Consider the following 20,542-nt stretch of genomic DNA (forward strand, 5'->3'; position numbering starts at 1 on the left):
CAGAAGTCTCCTCAGATGAAATATGCTCGGCTTTTCGATAGTGCGATTTTTCAATTCTTTATTTCCGAGTGAATAATCAGAATTCACGAATGAATTCTTTGCTCCGGAAAAATATTTGCCTTTTAGAACCTAATAATAATAAATAATTTTGTTTTTAATAAAATCTTTCAGAATCCATAAACAAATCTTTATCATTGTTAAAGGATTGTGATTTACATTCTTCAAACATTTCACATTCTTTATTAACTCAAATTTTTCATCCACATTTCTTTTGCTCGTAGACTGATCCAGTGTCAACTGATGTCTTCTTATCAGCACCACGAATGAGTTCTTCAGTTATACAGCAGGAAAAAATATCTTTGATATGAAAAATATGATATGAAAAAAATATGATGAGATATGAAAAAATATCTTTCATGATATGAAAAAATATCTTTAGCTAATATGAAAAAAATATCTTTGATGAAATGAAAAAATATCTTTAGCTGATATGAAAAAATATCTTTTGATGTGAAGCTCTGAAGAATTTAGTTCCTTGCAGCAATTTAGAGCTTCAGTCGTTTTTGTTGATGTTATACCATTTGTATCCTTTCTTATGGTTAAAATGGCTCAATCGAAATATAAATTATGCTTTGATTCTTTTCATAAGCAACGCTCTAGAACCGTTTCTCCTGAATTCAAAAACCGGTTTTTGATTCTCATGTAATATCCTGTATATAAAATCGCTAATTAGCCTTCACTTGAGTAATATAAAATGGAGTCTTGATTTATCTTAGTTCTTAAATCGAATGAGTTGGAAAAAAAATATCTTCTTAAAATCATAATTCTAGAACGCATTTAAGTTAGAAGGCATCGACATGATCTATTGATCATTTTTTCTAAAAATTCTTAATTCTACTATTAATCAGAATATGTCCCTTGGAGTATATGTAGATGGTTAATCCGCATTTTCTTTAGCTATATTTTAATAGATAAATACATATTTTGAAACGAAATATGATTTTGTTAATGAGATAAGGAATTTGCTATGTTTTTTCAATTTTTTAATGCTAATTTATCTATTTTTCTTGCGTTTCATTACAATATAGAAGAAAAACAGATAATCATATTAAAAGCACTTTTTTTGAAATGTTTAACACCAAAATTTGACATATAGTTATAAGTTTGATCCCAAAAACATGTGCCAAATTTCATTTATCTAAATGGTTGTGTTTTTGATTAATCGTTTTTATATGGATACATGCAGGAAGACTATCAGATGACTAACAGAATAATTTATATCCAAATCTGCAAGTTAGATGCTAAAACAGTGTACTAAATTTTATTCATCTAGCTTTCGCCCTCCAAAAGGCAGACAGACAAACTTACGTCAAATTTTACAGAAGTCTTAAAAATTTTTTGCAAACCACGTACCTTATTATTGAAAGCATTTTTTGAATTATCGTTTTCACAAAAAGTGAGCCAGACAGTCGTAATTTAAATCCTTTATTTCTGTTTCTGAAAGGTTTGAAATATGAAAATCCTTCAAAATCTAGAGATAGAATTATTGACAGTTAAAATATTTTCTCTTTCCTTATTTCGTATGTCACAGAGCAAAAAGGAATAACATCTAATAACAGTATGACTTCGAGAGGGATTTCCTTTTCACGAGTTTAATGTAAGATCATCATTCGGAGCCAGACAGTGCTTCTTCGAAGGAGCCCAACAAGGAAAGGAAGTATTTTGGGAAGTATTGAGGATCTTTTGGCTTAGGGACGGAGGAAAAAGTAAAGGGGCAACCAAAAAGTAGTTTAATTTAGCTCCATTAACGCACCGTTTTAAAGCAATAGGCTGTTTGAGGACGGTTCTTGTAATTTTGTACCAAGGTCAGATGACAAGACCGACACCTGAGCTGGCATGTACCCTCTCCAAACTTCCACAACACACCAGCGGAAGGCCGTTTGCCTCCATCGGATTTAACGAGAACCAGATCCGCTTACACGATGGTTCTTCGCTGAAATAGGACCTGGAAACCTGAAACCCTGCGGTTCTGAAGCCGTGACCTTACCACCAAGCCACGCGTCCCGGAGACTAAAAAGAAAAACTGGATCCTAGTGTATCTCTAGCATCCTTATGCATGGGCAGATTTAGTTTTAGTGAGTCGCAATGTGAAATAATGTAGTATAATACCTGGAAGTAATAATAGAACAATCCAAATATAATTTTTAAGCATATTTTTTTTATAAATAATAAAAATTGATAAATATTGATTAATAACTTGTATAATTTTTATCTAGTTTATTCTTTTAATCATGAGCTAAATTTTATTTCAGATAATATAGAACGGTGATTCAATTTAAAATATCATCAAATAATGAGTATTGTTTGACAACGGGGCTTAGAAACCATCCGCTCTTTTGCGCATGCCTTAGGATGGGTTTAATTCGACAAAATGGGGTGAGAAGAAAGATGAAAGGAGGAGATGTTTGCATTTAACGATAAAGTAAATTCCGGAAATGCTCATATCCTCCCTCGTCTCACCCCTTAGTGAGACAGAATCGTCGAAAAATCGTCGTCTCAGAATACTGAAATGAACAGTATATATACTATGTATGTTACCGTTAAACTATGAAATCCGTTATTTTATAGAATATCTAGTTATTCTATGAAATAACTGATCATGTCCGTTAAAGTGCAAAACTCTCTTGTATTTCATGGTTTAACTAGTTATTTGATAGAATAACTATCTGCAGCCAGTTAAAGTGTAAAATAATCTATATCATATATCTCGCACGACAAATACATTTGCCTTCCACCCCTACTGCTTTTATGTTTTTGTTTGCTTGTCTGAGAAATAAAAAAATGTTTTTGTTTTAGAAATAATGTTCTTTGTAATTCCAAGTGTCATTTTAGTAATCCTTGTTGTAACAAATGATTTTATGGTACGTTTCCATAAATACCATTTATACGCTGCCTAAATTAGATAAATTGCTTCTTTTTTCATTTTAATTGTCTATCATTAATTTAATTTCATTTTAGATAAATTATTTGTTTTAGACTTTAACTGTCTCTCATTAGTTAATTTATAGAATACCTAGTTATTTCATAGAATAACTAGTTAAAGTGTCAAATTAATAACATATTACACACTTTAATGGTAACATATATTATATATATATATATTCTTTTCTAAATTTCATGGACAGATTCAGCGAACTCTAAACCATCACATGAGACGGAGATTCCATAATGTAATCGTTACTGCATTGAATAATGAGAGAATAAAGCTAAAATAATATTAATAATTTGAAACTAAATAATCAGTTATTACGTTGCCAATATATTAGCAATTTGGTTACCACTGATGTCATTTCATTTCCGTCCGTTGATTCTATTTAATTAGAGGAACCCCTCATTGACAGAGAGAGAGAGTAGAAAATATGTCATGCAAATATGTAGAATATGTAAATGAAAATATGTGCATCCAAATTACACATACCAATTATAGTATGAACGTCTTAACGAAATCTGTGAAAAAAACTCATTAGATTTAAAATTATAAATATTAGCATTAATTTTTTTTTCTAGCTTTCCAAGATCCTAGATTTACGACATTCTCTGGACTTTTTCTAGTGTTACATTTAGATTCGACAAAAGAAAAACTCAAGAATCAATGAAACAAACAAGAATTCATTAAAAAACAAAAAGGATTAAAACGAAAGCAGATTTACAAAAAAATAAATCGAAAAAAGAAATGGGTGATTTCCAACAATGAACCTGAGCAATTTCCTAAAATTGCATTAAATAGAACGTATAACAGTCTCTAATAGGCCATACAGGATTACTATCTAATTATCCATGTCATCATCTTACAGTAAATATATAACAAAAAAAAATCTTTCTAAAATTCTCTCTACCACTGAATGGGGTTGTGTCCTCCCTAAAAAATCATTTATGCGAAAACCTGCCAGAATCGGCATTGCGAAGACTGAAAAATGGAATATGCAAACCGAATGCAATTTATATCATTCCATTTTTATATGGTTTGATATTTGTGTGTTGATTACGAGATTCTTCGAGTGTGTGGCACTTTAAGTTTGCGACGAATTATAGAATGATTTTCACTTGGATGGAGTAAAACTGGTGTAAACTGTTCATTACTGCTTGCTAGGGTGTCTATATTTGAAAAAAAATTAGGGCGATGGTGAGACAAAAATTACATCCATGACACAGAGTTATTAATAATTATTTAAGTTAAATATTTATCGAAACGTAATCAATTATGTTATCATTTGAAGAAAACAATAGAATTCTGATACTACATGCAATGCATGCAAATTCTTTCTCCAATGACATTTTTAATTTATATAAGAAGAGGAATAATTTAAGTTTATCCAATAAGGTTTTCTATGAAAGAGAATTTCTATTTTATATAAATAACTAAATTACAGAAACGCTTTATAATAATCAGGAAATAGCGTGATATACATATCATCACAGGTCCTTGTTATGGTATAATACTGTCTATTTCTTAATCCCACAAAATCACATCTATGGATGTTATTACAATTTATCTGTAATCCTACTTGGCATACATTTCAGCCATGCATCTCTTAAAATAATTCATATGAATAATGAAAAATTTAGATACAATGAGAGCACAAGTGGGAAAAATGTGAATATGCATATTTCTTATACACACATGTTTTTTTGTTATTAGTAGAAAGAATGAAAAAGATATGAGACAAACATATTAACCTCTCAAGTAGAAATTTATGGTTTACTTAGACTCAAACAAAACAAAAAGTATAAAAAAAGCGATTGCATCCTATTGTACTTCTTGAAATTTGATGCCCAGGCTTGATGCTTATACTAGTGAATCATAATGTGAAGTAATGGAGTAAGAAACCTGCAAGTCGCGTTAGCACAGTCTAAATGTAATTTGAAAGAATTAAACACAATTAAATGAAAATTAAAGAAACAGTCATACCAAAGCCATATATAGAATGAAATGGTTATTGTAATACCGTTGCATATTTCTGTAAAAGAATTTATTGGAACATTATTAAATTTTGTTTTTATTTTAACTCTTTGTTAGTTGCAGTTTATATTCACACTCGGACGTATGTTATTACATCAAGTATTAAATGAGGAAATATTAATTGTTTCAATTAAAAAAAATCTTTTAAGTTGTCATTTCTCAAAATTGGTAATCTCTTCATTTTAAATACATTTTAAGTATAAATTTAAAGACTTCATATTTCCTTACACTTTTAATCCTCTTTTACTAATATTTAGAGGGGTCATGAAATATATTTGCATATATGAGTCAAAGAACTCATAAATGTAGATTATATTTATAAGAGCAGCAAGTCAAAAATTGTATTTCATTCAAAATTGATTACTATTTATTAAATAGGGTTAAGTGCCTTAAGTTTTCATGTATGTTAGAAAAAATGAAAATAAATGTACAAGCAGATGAAGATAATATATATACATTTTTAAAAATCCAGAATTATAAATCATAACTGATACATGTCAGGCCCAGAGCTCAGATTCATTTCTAATCCAAATTTAAGCATTATTAATTAGTTTTAAAATCTCATTCATTTATTTCATTTTCTTTTAAAATATATTCTTTGATAGAAAAATATTTGAGCCTGGCAGGAGTTTTGATTGTTGAGACGAATGATCAAAATATACTCATGGTAATAAATTCGAATCAATTGTGGAAGTCATGTTTAAAAAAAAAAAATCCGATACCTATGTTTCCATGCTACATCTGTAATAGTAGTAGGCGTTCTAGGAGATAATCTTTATTTTTGTTTTAAATCAAATGATATGCAGATTAAGATAAAAGAAATGACATCACAAATACTACATAAATCGAAGCAAATAACTTTATATATAAGTGTTTATTGTTTTTGATTTTTTTATGTCTTTCCTTGTTTTTATTGCTAGTTAATTAAATTCTAAATAGTTTAAACCAAAAATACAGGTTCCCTTCTAATAGCAAAATCATTATTCCCTGTTCCGGCATCAATTCCTAAATTAAATCTTTCCGAATGTAATGATATTCCTGTTTAATATTCTAGTTTTTCAGAGTATTTAAGCAAGCTTTTAAATGCCAACCATCAGTTTTAAATAATGGGAAGTATTACGATATTTCAACTGAACAAAAATACTTAAGATCAATAAATAATTGTAATAATCGACAGCAATATATGGATTCTGAATTGGCGTAAGCAATATTTTTTTAACATGATGTTTAATTAAAACAATGAATTTGTGTTTGTCAAAATCTAAAATTTAGATAAAATTTAAATTCTTTTTTTGATATTATTAAAATATTTTCAAAAAAATTATTTTTTATATATTAAAAATCCTGTTCTGTAAGAGATATTTAATGCATTTTTGTAAATAGTTTAATAAATATTTTTAAGTTGGATATCAAATTTAATGTGTCTGCGTTTATTTATTTATTTTTTTCCTTTTTAAAAAAATCTTAAAAAATCTCCGTAAAAGAAAGAAATTCGATAAATTCATGTATATATTTTTTCAATCATTTAGAAATCTGTTTTAATAATAGATAAAGGTGCCAGTACTTTGGCAGGAATCGATGAAACTGCCGGATTTCTGCCGTTTTACTTTTAATAAATAGACTACAAACTCACTCTTATTGTAAAACTGAGAGTGTTCTTGAAAAGTAATACATTCATCTATTATACATTCAGACATTAGGTCGATTGACAGACAGTTAACAAGTTAAAGGATTTGTACAAAAATTGTATCTTTCCATCTCTCTGTCTCTCTCTCTCTCTCTCTCTCTCTCTCTCTCTCTCTCTCTCTATATATATATATATATATATATATATATATATATATATATATATACACTCATGCCCCAAATCATGGTCAAAAAATATTTTTCAAAGTAATTCTAAATGTCTGCCAGTAAAATTTAAACAAATTATATTTTATATATTGTGAAGGACCGGTAACCCGATATTAAATTTGTTGAGCGAAAAAATGTTATTTAGCATTAGTGTTTGAGTAACTACTGAAATTAAACCGCTTAGGCATCTGAGAGTTTTGCCTGAAATTTTGTGAATATTAATTACATTAAAACAAAAAATGTAAGCTGTTTCCAGTGAGAATGAGTTCTCATAATCGTTTAGACGTTTCCTTGAGATGGAGAGCCATTGGCATGCTTGAAGCTGGGCAGTCTCAATTGGAGGTGGCTCGATGGTTACAAGTGGAACCGAAAGTGGTATCCAGGTTGTGGAATCAATTCCAAACAAGTGTTACTGTAACCAGGAAGTCCGTCACAGAGCAACGACGCCTGATCGCTCTTTGGCATTAAGCGCACGACAGCATAGACTGACAACGGCTCCTCAACTTGCTCATGACCTTGCTGCTGCGTCTGGAGCACGAATTTCCAGACAAACAGTATACAGACGTCAAGAAGAGAATGCCCTTTATGCTCGTCGACCTGTTGAGTGCGTCCTTTTGACTAAATCCAACAGAAAATCCGGTTGTTGTGGTGCCGAACACATCAGTTTTGGGCACATCAAGAATGGGGGCGTGTTCGTTTCAGTAATGAGTCGATATTTACCATACAAAGTGACACTCGTCGAATCTTCATCTGGTGAGAACAAGGAGCTCGTTATCAACTTTCCTACGTAAAAGAAATCGACATATTTGGGGGCAGAGGAATCCTTGTCTGGGGTGGCATAATGTTGTGCAGTCGTACACCAATGCACGTCTTCGATGCGGGTACGTCAATGCACATCGCTATAGGGATGAGATACTTGAAGCCTCTGTGAAGTTGTTCCGGGATGCTTTTGGCCCAGACTTCATGTTTATGGAACGCGCGTTCATACAGAGCCAGATCGTTGATGATTTTCTTGAGGAAGAAGATATTCGACGTATGGACTGGCCCTGGAGGTCTCCGCATCTCCATCATACTGAACATGTTTGGGATGGTCTCGAAAGAGCCATTGCATAGCCTAACCCCCCTCCTAATACCCTCCATGAGTTAAAAGTCACGCTTTTGGAAGAATGGGCTTTGTTGCCCCAAGCATTTATTTACACCGCCATAAACAGTATGAAAGCTCGTTGTGAAGCCTGCATAGCAGTGCACGGTGATTCTCACTCCATATTAGACAGGCTTTAATCGGGATAAATGTTTTATCTCTGATTCATAATGTAACACTTTTTGATATACACTGTTTCTTTATTCCCAATTAAAATCTTTTCCATGTTGTTATGTGTCTATGTTCTTTCTTCCATTTTAGTGTACCTCTGTGCCACATTTCGTGGCAACACAGTGAATAGTTTTTCATTTTTCGCATATTTTATGTTTGTGACCTTCATTTTGGACATGAGTGTATATACACACACAAATTTTTATGGAAAACTGAAGAATTTACAATTTTAGGATAATACGTTATTATAAGTGTGATTTGTTGAAGAATTGTATAAATGGACTAAATTATTGCTGTCACTGCCATCTGCATCTGCTCAAACTGATAATGCTGAACAGTACACAGAAATCAAATCGTACCAGCCAGTAAACAAACCCCAAAAAGGTCCATCCTATGCAGAAATAGCAAAGAAAAGACCTAAAAGCAGGGCAACAATTCTTTTATATCCAAAAGAAGGAAAACCGAATACAAACGTAGAGGACCTCCTTAAAAAGGAACTCCAACAGTCAGAAACTACTGTTAAAGTCAAATCAGTTCGGCGAATCCAGAAAGGAGGGCTGGCTATCACATGCAAGAGGGAAGAAGACCTGCAGAAGCTTACAGAAACCCTAAAAGAAAAAGAAACCATTACTGAAAATATAACAACTAAAAGACCTGGAATGAGGCATCCTAGCATAATAATATATAATATACCCAACAATGTACCAATGGAAGATATTCAAAAGGCAATTCGAGCACAGACGGAAAATCCAGAAGATCTAAAACTTCGCTTTAAAATGAGAGGCAGAACAGAAGACACCTCCCATATCATTCTTGAAGCTCCTAGTGAGACATTTCATCGTCTTAAAAACTTGAGAAGGATTGCTATCAATTGGGAAATGTTTCATCTGAGGGAATTTCATCATGTCAAGCGTTGCTCAACCTGCCAGGCCTTCACCCATACAGCCAACTCGGGCCAGTGCAAAAATGATATTCCATTTTGCGGTCGCTGCAGTGGACGACATCACACCTGGAAGTGCATGTCTAATGAGCACTTCTGTATAAACTGCTCAGAGTCGAACAGACTCAATGGAACTAACCTGCACATCTACCATATGGCCATAGACCCACGATGCCCCTGCTACCTAAAAGCGTTAGCAGCATTTAAACGGACTAGGGATTATTAATTACAACTAATATCACTTTGAATTCGTCCTTCTCCAGCAACAAAAATTTTAATATTCTCCAAATTAACCTCGGCAGAACTAAAGCAGCAACCACTCACCTCCACCCTGCCGTGGTAAAATTGAAAACGGATATTCTCTTGGTACAAGAACCATATGTGTACAACAACAAAATACAAGGTTTGCCGATGTCTTGGAACATCTTCACATCCACATCAAATAAAGCTGCAATTTTTATTCCCCAAACCATCCATAAAGTAATTACAGTAGCTAAATTGGAAAATACAATAGCAGTTAAACTTCACACTGACAACAAACCTATAATACTCATTTCGGCTCATTCATCCCCAATAGCGGATATCAATCAAACTTTACAAGAGATCCAGGATATTATAAGAATGATACCAAATGAAAACTTCCTTGTTGGAGCCGATCTGAATGGCCACAATCCTCTTTGGGGATATCATCGCACAAACACCAGGGGTGTTGCATTAATGGATTTCCTACTGGCTAACAACCTTTATATCAACAATTCGTCAGATGCCCCACCTACCTTCACAAGAAATACAGATGTGGGTTGGCCCGATTTGACATTCTGTTCACAGGAAATGATCACAAAGGTAGCATCTTGGGAAGTTCTCGAAGAACCATCGTTTAGCGATCACCACTTTATTCAGATAACAGTAAGAACAATAATTACTAGCCACATCTTCAATAGGTTTAAAACCCTCCATGGAAACCATAACAAATTCCACAAACAATTTAAGTTTCATGTCGAAGAACTAATTGGCATAATCAAGAACTGTAATACCCAACAAGAACTAAATGAATTTACCTCCCTTCTCCAAGCAAAAATAATTCAAACCTGCAACAAAGCATTTAAAATAAAAAAAAACAGCCATTGACTGAAAACCCAACTTGGTGGACAGATAAATTAGAAATAGAAAAGAAAAGAATTAAGGCATTGAGACGAAGGGCCCAAAGATCAAGTTCGGAGGAAAGATCAGAAAAATATTTGCAGTGGAAGACAGAAGCCAAAAAATATATGAAGAAAGTCAAGAGAGCCAAAAGCGTTGGTTGGAAAGATCTTTGCACGGAAGCTGCAAATCCATATGGGAAACATTTCAAAGCTGCCTTTAGGAAAACAATTCATCCATCTCAACTAACAGTCTTGAACAATATCAATCCAGAAGGAGGACACCAAAAAATAGCTCAGGATATATTAGAACAAATTTTTCCATTCCCAAATTCAACCCCATCTTTAACACATGAAATCACTACCACTCCTAATGATTGCCCTTTCACTGAAAAAGAAATAGCACAGGTCATTGATAATCTCCCTCATGGAAAAGCACCAGGATATGACGGCATTGATAATCTAATTCTAAAAACAATAAACAAAAATTTCCCAATCCTTTTCAAAGAATATTTTGATAAATGTCTTTCACTAGAAAAATTCCCGGATCCATTTAAAATAAGCAATATCATCCTATTTCAAAAAACTGGAAGAAACCCTAAACTAGCCACGTCATACAGACCAATAGCTCTCTTACCTACTGTAGGAAAAGTTCTAGAAAAATTACTCACACAGCGTCTTATTTATTTTCTAGAATCAAATAAACTCATCAACAATAACCAGTTTGGATTCCGTGAAGGAAAATCCATAGATGCAGCTCTTAAAAAGCTTGTAGAAAAAATTTATGATGGAGAAAAGGAAAAAGACAATATTCTGGTTCTTTCAGTGGACATCAAAGGGGCATTTGATAATATCCAACACCATTCAATAGTTAAATATCTAGATAAACTCCAATGTCCCCAAAATTTAAGAAACATCTTTGAAAACTTGCTACATGCCAGAAAAATAATCCTCAACACACAAGAAGGCTGGGCCATAAGAGAACAGAAGCAAGGCTGCCCCCAAGGATCATGCAGTGGTCCAGCTCTGTGGAACTTGGTGGCGAACGATCTGCTTAATAAAATCTGGCCTGCCCATACAACTATCCAAGCATTCGCCGATGATTTTGTTCTGGTCATTAAAGCCAAAACAAAAGAAAATCTAAGACAAAATACCCAAGAATCAATAGCACAATTTATATCCTGGGCTGACATAAACAATCTAGAAGTGTTCACGGGGAAATCCAACTTTATTCTGTTTAGTAAATGGGTAGCAGGACCCAGAATCTATTGGCAGGGAGAAAGAATAAAGCAGACGCATGCCATTAAATTGAATTGGAATACCCACCTCAAGCATTTAGCATTGAAAGCGCAACAACAACAATTCAATTTTCTCAAAATAGCTGGCAAATCTTGGGGGATAACACTTCGACACAGAAAAATTTTGTACAGGACAGTCATTGAAAGGATGCTTGCACACGGAGCTGGAGTTTAGTGCCTTCACCCAACGGTTAGATTAGCAAGAAAGCTCTCTTCCATCCAAAGAAGCTTTCTGTTAGCAATTACGGGAGCATACAAGACCACGCCTACTGCAGCACTTGAGGTTATCCTTGGCTTGCCACCACTACATCTGAAGCTTCAAATGATGGCAAGAATGACTGAACTGTACAGACTTCGTGGAATCGTACATGATATGCCACATATCAGCCCACAAGAGTATGAATACAGAGCTACGGGCTGGACGTCACATCCTTCCAAACATCTCCAAGCACATCAAATTTCGTTGGAAGACGGTGGGTCTCAGAATGTAGTACTCGGGATCTATACAGATGGATCAAAATCCTCAGCAGGAGTTGGGGCTGCATTTTGTGTCATGCAGGATGCAGTGACTATACACCAATGGTCAACCAGCCTATTGAAAGAAAACACGGTCTTCCAAGCTGAATTACTAGCACTCAACAGAGCAGTCAAATACGCAACCTCTCTTCCTACATCAGATCCAGTTACTATTTACGTCGACAATAAAGCAAGTATACAAGCCTCAAGTTCTCCAAAATCCAATAGCCAATTAGCAAGAGATAAATTTACCCTTCTTCTTGCAAACCCTCACATTAACATCTCATGGATCAAGGCACATGTAGGCTATGAAGGGAATGAAGCGGCTGACAAACTAGCCAAAACAGCGGCTAATGCTAATCAAGATCGGAATATAATGAAGCTCCCAAGATGTCACCTGAAGAACATCCTCCAAACCGATATGATGACAATATGGCAAAAGGAATGGGAAGAAGGTGAAACAGGCCGCTCCACATTCAATATAATACCGAAAGTTTCTCTATACGCTGCCAACTGGAACAGAACGGATGTCCTTTTCTTCACTGGACACGGTCCATTCCCGACATACCTACACAGATTCTATCTGGCCAACTCTCCTTACTGTAGCTGTGGGGAGATAGGATTCCCCAATTCACTATGCCACCGAATGCCTACTGACTCTGTCATGGCACATGAGAAAGCCAGAAACAAGTCTCGAAGAAGAATGGTACAGGAGAGTTGCATCGAATACCCTTTCACGTGGCAAGATCCACTCCATAGTAAACCATATTCACAAATACCAAGACCTATTCAAGACTACACATTAGCTGAGACCAAAATGCCACATGACAAAATCAGCCGAAATTATAACTTCAAAATTCCCTCAAAAGTGCAGTTCTCGAGAAGGAAATCAAAACCACAGGATTCAGACGGACGCCACAGATTTCTGACTCTTTAGTGATTACTTATATGCTAATATATGTCATACAGATATTCTCAATGTAATTTATCAATTTTTCAGTTAGTAATCTCATTTCCCTGTAAGTTCAACTCAAAGTCACCATTTGTTTAAGTATTCTTTTCCCCTCTATCCAGTTATTACATCACCAAAAAATTGAATATAGTCATGTAGGATTTCACACCAATGTGATTCTCTCTGGAGAACCCTGGATGGTCTGTCGTCTCTTTCTTTTTATCTTCTTTCTTTCTTTTTTTCCCCCTTCCCTCTTGTGCTCATCCAACTGGTTAGATAACTTAGTGTTATAGGCACCAGGGGCACAGGATGGCGTTATGTTATGTCACTGCCATCTGCCTCATTGGAAAACTGTAAAATAATTTTTGTTTGCCATTGTGACCAGTTTGTGTAACCAGTGCTCTTCCTCCAGCAACGTGCTTTCGACTGTGCTTTACATTATAATTTCTCCTCTACGTCAATTTTTTTTTAATTCCTTGCAATGATTAATTTTTCAAGATTGAAGAAACTAAGCATTTTCCAGCATCATATTTACCTGCATTCTTTCAAATACCAAATTTCTTTAATTTATGAAATCAAAAATAAAAATGCATCTCAAAGGACAAAATCTGAATATACTTGAATATTTTTGATTAAACATACTAACATTGCAAATTTAAACATTAGATCTATTTTGAAAGGAATTCACAAAAATGCGATCAAGAGCGGCACTTCAGTAGAGTTTTAAGGATCATTAAAATGTATGCTTGTGAAAATTGTGAAATAAAAAAAGGCCAATGAATCATTTATGATAAGATTAATGAAATAAAAAAAAAATGTCCGAATTTTATTTTACTGATATTATATTTTACATCCGTAAACAACCGTTTATACATAATCTGATTACTGAAACATAAGTTAGAAGCAAATAACAGTAAGTATACATTGGATTATATTTATATGTACTGAAAATAAAAAGAAACCACATTTTTTTAACGATAAGAAACGTCTTATAAATGCCCACTTCGTGAAATGTCTTTCATAAACAGCAGTGACTGCAAAAAGGATCACAAAAGAAAGCACAAGTGAAATTAATTTGCAAAATACAGAAGAATTTATATTTCTCTAGTATAAAAGTACTTTAAATTCTTTGTTGAGTAGAAAAATTTATCATTTTTACAATTTTATTTTTAAATTTTAAATGTGAATTCTATACATAGAATACATTTATTAGAATTAAATACATTTATAGATTTTAAATATATAAGCTATTGTTTTTAATTTGCAATTGACGATGAAAACTTTTTTCTACTTAAATGACTTTATATTTAAGTATTTATTCTTCTTTTTTATTATTCCTAGTCTTTTAAATCTTTTTGAGTTTAAACCAAAAATTCATGTTTCGATTACCTTTCAGTAAAACAATAATTATTCCTAGCTTTGGTTTTAATTCATGCATTAAATATTTTAAAACACTATCATATTCATCGCATGTTTTCTAGAATATTTTGAAAATTTAATTACCAACTTAGTGCCGATTTTCCCAGATTCCGACAATTTAACCGAATTTCTAATTGGATGTAAGTAATAATCTTTATAACTTGATCTTTAATAAATGAATTACATTTTTTCCATTTGGAAAAATTAGATAAAACGTAAGATCTATTTTTAATATTAATGACGAATTTTGAAATGAGGAACTTTCTTCCTATTTTGAAGATCGTGTCCTACAAGAAATATTCAACGCAATTTTGTAAACAGTTAAATAACCTTTTTTTTTATATTAGACGTCAGATTCCAACATCCCTCTGATATATTTTCCTTTCTAAGAAATTCTTTGTAATCCTTTTCTATGAAAGAAATAAATTCAGTAAATTCAGTGTCAATTTTATTTTCTCTGATTTGTTTAATGCTTTATAATGATAAAAATAAATGTGTTGAGGCATGCACCACGAACAGAGCACCCAAAGTTGATAAATATACATTTTCAATGTTGGGAATTTGCAGCTCCGAACGAGGTTTTTGTAATGTTTGTTGTTAGCAGATAATTAATTAAATAGTAAGCGACATTTTATTATTTTTCCGCACTACTTTCAGAAGAAAATTTTTTTCCAGTCATTTACACTATTTAATGATTAAGTTTTAGAAGTGTAATTGTATTTTCTGTTTTTTTTTTTTTTTTTTTTTTTTTGTTTTTTTTTTTCAAATTAACAAAAAATATTTTAAACTTGTTCCTTAGAAATACGTACCATTATTGAAGTGAAATTATCACCGTTTTCTAATTTCATTAACTTTTTATCCTATATTTTTCACTTTGTGAAAGGTCAAAATATTAATTTTCAGCTTATTTATTCATGTTGAGTGGTTTTAATGTGAAATGTAAGGTGTTAAAATTTTAAAGTTTCTTGGTATTTATAATTAATATCTAGTTCGAAATCATACGGTACTAAAAACGGTATTTTAATAAAGCCTTTTTTAATGCTTTTATCCTCTCTTGAAATGTGATTGGATGTTTAAATACATAAACAGGAATTGGGAAAATTTATAGAAAAATAAACAGGATAGGTGTGCGGTTTTTAAAAATGTATAAGTTATATATCTAAAAGACTTCGAAGTTAAAAATATTTTACCTAGGAATTTATTAAAAGCGTATTGGATAAAATGTTTAAATGAACCTTATTTCTTATCATCAATCTAAGGGAACCATCTTTCACAAAATGCTGTTAGTAATACAAAAATCTGAAAAAACAAATTCACATTAAATTATTTATTTCTAATTCACCTTTAAAAATACGATAAGTAATATGCAAATCTAAAAAGAAAATTCAAAGCTATTTATTGCTAATTTAGTTTTAAAAATAAGATTAGCGTATATTTCTTACCTTTTGATTGCAGATAATTTCTCATATAAGTCGAAATAAATTGTCAGTCTTCTAAAAGAGAACAGTTGATTATGAAAGGAAATGTAATTTTCTTCAAAAATATGTCATTTTAATCAATTTTTTAATGATTTTTATTGCTATTTTGAAATTTATTTTGTCGAGTAAATTTCATGAATAATTCCAGAAAACCACTGAAGTTCATTTTGAAAGTGCCCGAAGTATCCAATGTATGAGTAGTTGCACGAAATATTTTGGAGTCTTTACTTTCCTAACAGTTTTCCTACTCTTTTTATATTGAATGAATATTTGAGATGTTTTAGTTGAATGTAATTTGTCTTCGATATGTACAACCAATGAATCTTAACAAGTAATTAAGTGTCGACAATTAATGGACATATGAACGTCAAAATATTTAAGGGAAGTATCAGAAAGAATATCGAAAACTTAGAATTCAAATCTGCTTTTTCATTTTCGGAAATACCTACAGTAACTCAACAAACATTGGCACTGAAATCTCCCATTTTCTAGGAGGCGTAATGTCAACAAAAGTTGAATGATAACTGAGAGCATCTGATTGCGATAATAAAAGAGTGTCAAAGTATTCAAGATGTCAGCATTAATTTCGAATTTACGCCGAGTAAAATGCTGAGGTGAAAAAACTGCGGGTTAATGTTTAGAGAAATTTTCAGCTGTTTTTATCATTAAAAAATAATTAAAAACTGACCATTAGATGGCTTTCACACATCAAAGTGAAATTGTTTATGAAAACAGAGCACAGTAACATAAAATATCGCATTTTAGTTTAAATCAAAAATGCTTAACATGTCTGCTAACCCAAAGTATTAAACAAGTGAGTCGCGTACCTACTCCTATTACGTCTTAGTGCAACTAGTCATCATCGATACCACCGAAGACTCATTGAATAGTATCTTTCAGTTTCACCAAAGAGGTTGGAAAAAAAGACAGACACGAGACTTTAGACATCCCCACAACCCAAAGTCCACTGGTGTAAGGTCTGGTGATCTTGAGGATCAATTAATTTTACATCATCGGCTTATTACCGGCTTCTCAATGATTTTGTTTAGGACGATCGTCTTGACGGAAAGAGAAATAAGAAGCAGGTGCAAGTTTCTCGTGAAAACGTAAAACTCCATTCTGTAATGACGGAAAAGTTTTTCTGGCCAAATACATGATAACGCGCTTCAAAATAAATAAACAAATAATTTTAAAAATACTGACCTTGATGAAGGACGCTGTGAAACCGAACGAAACAGTCATACGAAGGGAATGTAGGGGTTTGGTCATGTAGTTACGAGATTTTGTAATCGACTTTTACGTATTGACTTCACCATGCAATGAAAATTGTGCTTCATCTCTCCACATGATGTTCAGTAACTATTGTGGGCCTTGTTCCATTTGCACAAGCGCTCATGTTGCAAAAGCTTGTCTTTCGTTGAATTCTGCTGCTAATAATTTGTGGAGTGTCAGTACATATACGGATGTAGTTTCAATATTCCGTGCAAAATGCGTCGATCGACGTTTCCGAAATCCCATTTACTCTATCTGCTTCACGCGCACTGCTACACTTTGTCGATGTGCTAAATTTCTCTTGACACTTTGTGCAATAGGATCGCGGTTCGCACTGATGGATAATCTGCCACTTTTTGGACGATCTTCCAAACTCCAAGGTTCCTCAAAACGGCTTACCGAATTCATTAACCCATTCAATGAGTTTTTATTTGCCTTGACTCCTTTCACTATGCCACCGTTCTTTTGTGGTTCGTTTGGGTTTCATCTTTCTTGCAAAAAATTGTAATTTCTTCATCCGATAACGATAACAATAGCACACTGCTAACACCGAATGAGGATCAAATTCATCTTATGTTTAGTGCCAATCCTAATTTTCTGTCCTGATATGTGTGAGTGTCAACCATCGGTCATAAGTCGAATTTTTTTCTGAGAAAAACAGTCCCAAGACTTTATGAATATATTTCTGCAAACCTCAATTTTTCATGAAATTTACCTTTTTTGATTAAGATCTTTCGAAATGTGCACGAATTTATGGCACACCCAACATTTCAGAAGAAAAGTATCACAAATGCGCATTGAAGAACATTGAAATGAAAAGAAAGAAGAGCGTTCTTTTTAAAGATTAAGGAGGAGCCGAACAAAAATAACTAATTTTATCTTATTGTTAAGAATCTATTAGGACTTTTTAAACGAATATTAATGAATGCAGTTAAGAGAAAAAAAAAAGATAAAAATGTTTTTTTTAATAAAAGGCGATGAAAGGTAGAAACATATTTTATAGATAATCTTTTTTATAATTTAAAATAATTAAAATGCATTTAGATAAATAAAATAATGGATATTTCCTTTCACAGACGAGTTCTTTGAACCTTTTAGGAGTTCTGATTTTTTAAATTTATGACCGAAATACTCTCTTATCTTACTAATTAACGCACTCAAGTTTTAAAGTTTCATTACCGATGAATTCTGTACGAAATCTGTTTTAGTATTGGAATTTCCATATCATTCTTTTCTGTTTGATCATTCGGGTGCTTACATTAAATCAATAACGTCAACGATACTTGCATAAAGGGAAGGCAGATTTCAAATATTAGATACATAATTCTTAATTAGAATCGAACCCACGAACTCAAACTTAGGACACATGGCTCTAGCACGTTATTAAAGAAACATTTCATTTATAATTTATTCATCGCTTTGTATCTGTTATAAATATAGATAGAGCTGCGAAATTTAAAAACAGAGCTCATTGTCTACAGCAGGAAACTGTTCAAGAAACAAAGCAGAGGTCACCGCATTAATAATAGATTATTATATCTTTTTGATCAGAAGAATTTCTTTTTGAAATTGAAAATTAATGGATGAATACCGTTGTGAATTTTGTGACAATATAGTGACATGCGGTGAGATACACCTTTGCAACTTTCATACGTTTGACGATACGTATTCACACTCACAGACTTTTTCAGAGAATACCTTTAACAGCGCACAACTATGGACATCTTATGATCGTCCATATTTGGATGCCATTTCAGATACTCGGGTAATTGGCGTTCAAACGGAAGAAAATGCATCTTTAATGGTTTCTTCAGAAAATGCTGAGTCTTGTTTCAGACATGAAAATGATTTTCCCGCAGCTTATAACCTTTCATCAGCTGTCATAGAATCAACTGGTGTTTACGAGGAAAGGCAAAGAATATCAGGTGTATCCGATCTGATATATGCGACAGGTAGTGAAAAAGATGAGATGTCATGTCAAGAGAACAAATGGCTGTCTCTGAATACCGATAACAAATATTTTATGGATTCTTTAGAATGTGCTATTAGAAGAGGGCATTCAGATAGTAGCAATATCTCTGAACCAAGAAAACTGATTGTGAATCCTGATTTCCTACCAGAAAGAAATGAACCAGAAAATGGCAAGATACCTGTCTCGGAGTATGTAACTGATGAACATACTTCACTTGAAATACACTCAAATGTTTACAGTAAGAGCGAGAATATAACCGTCAACTTGAAGGAACATATTTCTTCTATAACAGATAACAATACTGTGGCTGGACCTTCAGGGATGTGCCCTCGGAAGAAGAAATTTCCTTGCACATTATGTCCAAAGGAATTCAATGAAAAATGTAATCTCTACGTTCATTATCGAACACATACAGGCCAAAAGCCTTTTGTATGTGAATTATGCAGAAGAACATTTACTCAGAAAGGAAATCGCGATAGACATTTTCGAACTCACACCGGTGATAGGCCTTTTGTGTGTGATTTCTGTAAAAGACCTTTTGCTTCTAAAGATAGTCTGACAAGACATGTTAGGACTCACACAGGAGTAAGACCTTATAAGTGTCCAGTTTGTGGAAAGACATTCTCTTATAGAAGTAGTTTCAATAGGCATGTCAAGAGAAAGCATAAATGATATCAATCTGCAATTTACAGAAAAAAATTATTTTACTCTTGTATGAAAATAGTTTACATTCTTAACCAAAATGAAACAATTTTAATTGAAAGTTGTTACTATTTTATTTTAAAACTACTGCTTGATTTTTATTATTTTGACGATGTGTATTCTTGAGATCCTATCTTTTAAGCTATTGTTCTTTTAACTGAAGATTGAAAATGAAAATATGTTTTCAGTTCAGATGCATTCATATCTGCTTATGGTTTCAACTTTGTTTATATCTTTTTAAAAAGTTTTTAATCCCTAGTTCCAATTCTCGAGAATTAATATGAAAAATACGCGTTCCCCTAATGCAATTATTCCTTGTGTTAACTTGAATGCAAAATTAAATATTTCCGCATTTCGTTATATCATGTTTCATTTCCTGTTTTTCCCAGCATTTGAGGTAAACTTTAAATATCAGCCAAATGGCGATTTTAAATAATAAATTTTGACATTTTATCCGAAAAAGTACATTTTCGATTGATTAATAATTGTAAAAATCCATTGAAACATTTTTTTTTTTATTTTTTATTTTGAATTGGTGTAAACAATAGTTTTTATGTTGATGTTTTATTATGATGCAAATAATATTTGTATTTGTTCCAATGGAAAATTTAGATATGGTATGAAATATGTTTTTGTATTACTGACGAATATGACAAAGATTTCATTTC

General features: G+C 32.6%; 1 protein-coding gene across 1 annotated transcript; it reads left to right on the forward strand.

Annotated features, from left to right (window-relative positions):
* Positions 1–11,897: 11,897 nt before the first annotated feature.
* On the forward strand, positions 11,898–19,844 carry LOC129971985 (zinc finger protein 235-like). Its single transcript, XM_056085964.1, has 2 exons — positions 11,898–12,128; positions 18,882–19,844. The coding sequence occupies exons 1-2, from the start codon at positions 11,898–11,900 to the stop codon at positions 19,842–19,844; spliced, it is 1,194 nt and encodes a 397-aa protein (XP_055941939.1).
* Positions 19,845–20,542: the final 698 nt, after the last annotated feature.

This window comes from Argiope bruennichi, chromosome 6, assembly GCF_947563725.1.
Source record: "Argiope bruennichi chromosome 6, qqArgBrue1.1, whole genome shotgun sequence".
In the NCBI taxonomy this organism is placed as follows: Eukaryota; Metazoa; Arthropoda; class Arachnida; order Araneae; family Araneidae; genus Argiope; species Argiope bruennichi.

What these genes read in the sequence shown, in the direction of transcription:
- LOC129971985 (XM_056085964.1), top strand. Translation starts at nt 11,898, where the DNA reads ATGACTGAACTGTACAGACTTCGTGGAATCGTACATGATATGCCACAT. An exon ending in TTTGTGTCATGCAGGATGCA is followed by an intron (nt 12,129 to 18,881) that starts GTGACTATACAC and finishes TCACACTCACAG; the next exon opens with ACTTTTTCAGAGAATACCTT.